Genomic DNA, 4,406 nt, shown 5'->3' with positions numbered 1-4,406 from the left:
AATGGCATGCGCCCCTCCCCTAGCCTCGCTGCTGCCTTGAGGTTAGATCTCAGACTACTGTGCTAGCAATGAGGGAGGCTCCCTGGGCGTGGGACCCTACTGGCCAGGTGTGGGATATAATCTCCTGGTGTGCCAGTTTGCTTAAAGCACAGTATTGGGGTGGGAGTTACCTGATTTTCCAGGTGTTGTGTGTCTCAGTTCCCCCGGCTAGGAAAAGGGATTCCCTTCCCCCTTGCGCTTCCCAGGTGAGGCGATGCCTCACCCTGCTTCAGCTCTCGCTGGTCGCTGGTCAGGCTGCAGCAGCTGACCAGCACCGATTGTCCGGCACTCCCTAGTGAGATGACCCCAGTACCTCAGTTGAAAATGCAGAAATCACCGGTCTTCTGTGTCGCTCACGCTGGGAGTTGGAGACTGGAGCTGTTCTTATTCGGCCATCTTGCTCTGCTCTTCTGCTTGAAAATATTTTGCAACAATTCAAAAATAAACAAAATAAGAATGAAAAGAACCAAGTGTTACAGGGCCAAGAATGAGCCATAAAATTACTTAATTTTAAAAAGTCAAAATGTGTGCAATAAATGCTTGCTATATTTCTAAATTATTCCACAGAAAAATCTGGAAGTGGTTGGAAGTTCATTGGTGATTTTTCCTCCTTACACCTTTTATTAATAAAATTGATTATTTGAAAATATAATTTTAAGTATATCTTTAACATTAGCTTCATAATCAGAAGAGGAAACAAATGATATTCCTAAAGGGTACTGACCTGTGGGCTACAGTTTGATGCAGAGAGTGCTGGAATTAAATGCAAAAGACTAAAATTTTTTCTATAGATTAGTTGCTAGTGTTTTCAACATATGATTCTTATCTAGACAACTCATTCAACCTAATTCCTCATATGCGAATAACAATACCTCTATGGCGAAGATTAAATGAGAGGGTTTGTTGCAGATACCATTTGCCAACCACAGGCATTGTTTAAAAGAAAGGCGTGGTCAGGGTTTCCACTATGGCTACTTATTCCTAACGGTTCCCAAGAATGGAGACAACACCTCTGCCCTCTAACTTTACCTGCTGAAAATCAGGTTTTTTATAAGGTACATGTCTCATACTTTCTATCCTTATTCCCCACCTCCCAGAATTTCAGGAAAATAAAGCTAGAAATTTTTCACTTTTATTCTAGTCAATATTCTACTAAAATTTTTATCTTAGCATCTATTTTGGCCCATCTGCTCTTATCTGAACTGTTTCTTAGGGTCTCAAGAGTGTAGAGAATGCACGATGTTAAAAATGACTTGAGTTATTGTGGGTAAGCCTTATTTCTCTACAGAAGTTTTGACCCTCAGCTGAGCTAACCACAGTCTTACTCTGTTTCCCCTTAATCCATAGGTAGATGCTGAGAACAAAATATTTCATGATATGAATATTGGCCTGAGTATAGCCAATAGCTCAGGGTTTCAAGTGTCTGAGTTCATTCTGATGGGGTTCCTAGGCATTCATGAGTGGCAACACTGGCTCTCCCTACCCCTGGCTCTGCTCTACTTCTTAGCTCTTGGTGCCAATCTCCTCATCATAATCACCATTCGACATGAGACCATGCTACATGAACCCATGTACCATTTGCTGGGCATATTGGCAGTGGTGGACATTGGCCTGGCCACCACCATCATGCCCAAGATCCTGGCCATCTTCTGATTTGATACCAAGGCCATCAGCCTCCTGAGTGTTTTGCTCAGATCTATGCCATCCACTCTTCATGTGCATGGAGTCAGGCATCTTCCTTTGCATGGCAGTGGATAGATATATGGCCATTTGTTATCCCCTTCAGTACACTTCCATAGTTACTGAAGCTTTTGTCATCAAAGCCACACTGTCAATAGTGCTCAGGAATGGCCTGTTGACCATCCCAGTGCCGGTATTGGCTGCCCAGCGACACTACTGCTCCAGGAATGAGATTGATCACTGCCTGTGCTCTAACTTGGGGGTCACAAGTCTGGCCTGTGATGACACCAACATCAACAGGTTTTACCAGCTGGCCTTGGTCTGGGTTGTGGTTGGGAGTGACATGGGTCTGGTCTTCACTTCCTATTCTTTGATTATTCGCTCAGTGCTGAAGCTGAACTCTGCTAAAGCAATATCTAAGGCCCTGAATACCTGCAGCTCCCACATTTTTCTCATTCTCTTTTTCTACACAGCTATTATTGTAGTATCTGCCACTCACCTAGCAGGAAGAAGGGCTCCCCTCATCCCTGTTCTCCTCAATGTGCTGCATGTTGTCATCCCCCCAGCCCTTAACCCCATGGTATATGCCCTTAGGACCCAGGAGCTGTGAGTGGGCTTCCAGAAGCTGCTTGGTTTGGGCAAGCATGGGTCCAGGAAGTGAGCTACCTTTAAATACCTTTATATGCAATGCTGAAGAAAGAGCACAGTCTTTGGAGTCCAACACACCTTGTTTAAAATTCCATCTCTCCCAATTGCTAGGAATATCAATTCATCTTAATTAATCTATTTTGTATAGAACATAGCATGTTCAAGGCATTGCTCTAATCATTTCACATGTATTAACTTTTTTAATCCTGTAACAACTCTATGATGCAAGCACAACTGCTATTTATACACTTTGCGGATAGGGAAACTGAGTTGGGAAACTTGCCCAAGGTCACAGAGGAAGGAAGTTGCGGAGTCAGATTTCAATTGAAGCAATCAGCCTTCAGTGTTCCCTCTCTTAACTCTTTCTCTCTATTTAACCTCATTACTAATTTTTTAAATGCAAATTAAGATAAACAAGGTGAAATTACATATTACTTCTTTTAATAAAAGAAAATTCCATTTTAAAGTTGGCCACAGTTTTTCTCTCTAATGGTAAAGAGAGTATATTTTAAATCCTCCAGAAGGACTCATTCTAGGGGAACTAGTTATATAGATGTAAATCAAGAATTTGACAGGAACTATTTTGTGACTTCACAAACTCTTTACCAACTCGAGTTAATTTGCATTAGAGCTCTAAAAGGAGTGTCCCAAACACTTTTTTTTTAACCCTCAACACTACTTGAACTTCTCTAATGAATTAAGAAATCTCAATGAAGCCTTGTAGTTCAATGACAGACAGACACCAAGGGTCTCTAAAGGGGAACTTTCCCCGTAAGAAAAATGATGATTGTTTGGAGACAGAGAGAAAAGAAAGTTAGCAAAATTGTTTCTAATTTATTTAAATGCTAGAGTATATGGCTCAGCAAGGGCGAAATATTGGCTGCAGGATGAGGTTGGAAGTCTCTCCTGACCCAATCACATGGCAGACTTTGGGAAGAGAAACCTAACACTTGTGCCAGTAAATTTGGAAGTCCATGTGTGAGAACCTTAAGCCATTACAATTCAAGCACTTAAATCATCTTCCCTTTGATAGAGTCAGACAGCGATAGCAAGGCATTATGGTATCTTTGGACAAAGCAGAATTGGACCCTGTGCTTTCACCTGTTTTTTACAGTGACCCCACATATTAAGAAGAGAAAGTAATTGTACTCTATCACCAAGGATCTTTTCCTGACCACATTCTTATAAATGTCTCATTATAAGAATACCCTCTTCAAAGTATTCAAATTGAAATGGGTTGACTAGGTGCAGTGGCTCAAGACTGTAACTCCAGCACTTTGGGAGCCCGAAGCAGGCAGATTCCCTGAGGTCAGGAGTTCAAGACCAGCCTGATCAACATAGCAAAACTCCTGTCTCAACTGAAAATACAAAAATTAGCCGGGTGTGGTAGTGCATGCCTATAATCCCAGCTACTAGGGAAGCTGAGACAGGAGAATTGCTTGACCCAGCGGGAGGAGGTTGCAGTGAGCTGAGATCGTGCCACTGCACTCCAGCCCAGGTGACAGAGGGAGATTCCTCCTCAAAAAAATAATAATAATAAAATAAAAATAAAAACAATTGGGTTATCTGTTTCAAAATAAGACTAACATTCTGCTCATTCAATTTAGGGGTATGCAAGTCATTAGAAAGAGCAGTTTTGCTGGGCACAGTGGCTCACACCTGTAATCCTAGCACTTTGGGAGGCCGAGGCAGGGGGATTACCTGAGGTCAATTCAAGACCAACATAGCCAACATGGTGAAACCCCATGTCTACCAAAAATACAAAAATTAGCTGGGTGTGGTGGCAAGCACCTGTAATCCCAGCGACTCAGGAGGCTAAGGCAGGAGAATGGCTTGAACCCAGGAGGCAGAGGTTGCATTGAGCCAAGATCGTGCCACTGTACTCCTACAGCCTGGGCAGAAGTGCAAGACTCCCTGAAAGAAAGAAAGAAGAAAGAAAGAAAGAAAGAAAGAAAGAAAGAAAGAAAGAAAGAAAGAAAGAAAGAAAGAAAGAAAGAAAGAAAGAAAGAAAGGAAGGAAGAAGGAAAGAAAGAAAGAAA

At 42.1% G+C, this 4,406-nt stretch overlaps 1 protein-coding gene across 1 annotated transcript; it reads left to right on the top strand.

The window, feature by feature from the left end:
- Window positions 1–1,386: 1,386 nt before the first annotated feature.
- OR56B4 (olfactory receptor family 56 subfamily B member 4) lies at window positions 1,387–2,380 on the top strand (the record flags this gene model as incomplete). Its single annotated transcript, XM_017893614.1, is given in 3 exon segments — window positions 1,387–1,711; window positions 1,714–1,746; window positions 1,749–2,380. Coding segments are annotated over 3 exon segments (990 nt in total), but the record flags the coding sequence as incomplete, so codon positions are not given.
- Between the last annotated feature and the right edge of the window lie 2,026 nt (window positions 2,381–4,406).

The sequence above is a fragment of the Rhinopithecus bieti genome, unplaced genomic scaffold (assembly GCF_001698545.2).
Source record: "Rhinopithecus bieti isolate Rb0 unplaced genomic scaffold, ASM169854v2 scaffold_24049, whole genome shotgun sequence".
Taxonomy (NCBI): Eukaryota; Metazoa; Chordata; class Mammalia; order Primates; family Cercopithecidae; genus Rhinopithecus; species Rhinopithecus bieti.
Note: the sequence above shows the minus strand (reverse complement) of the source record. Positions and strands in the feature narration are given on the sequence as shown.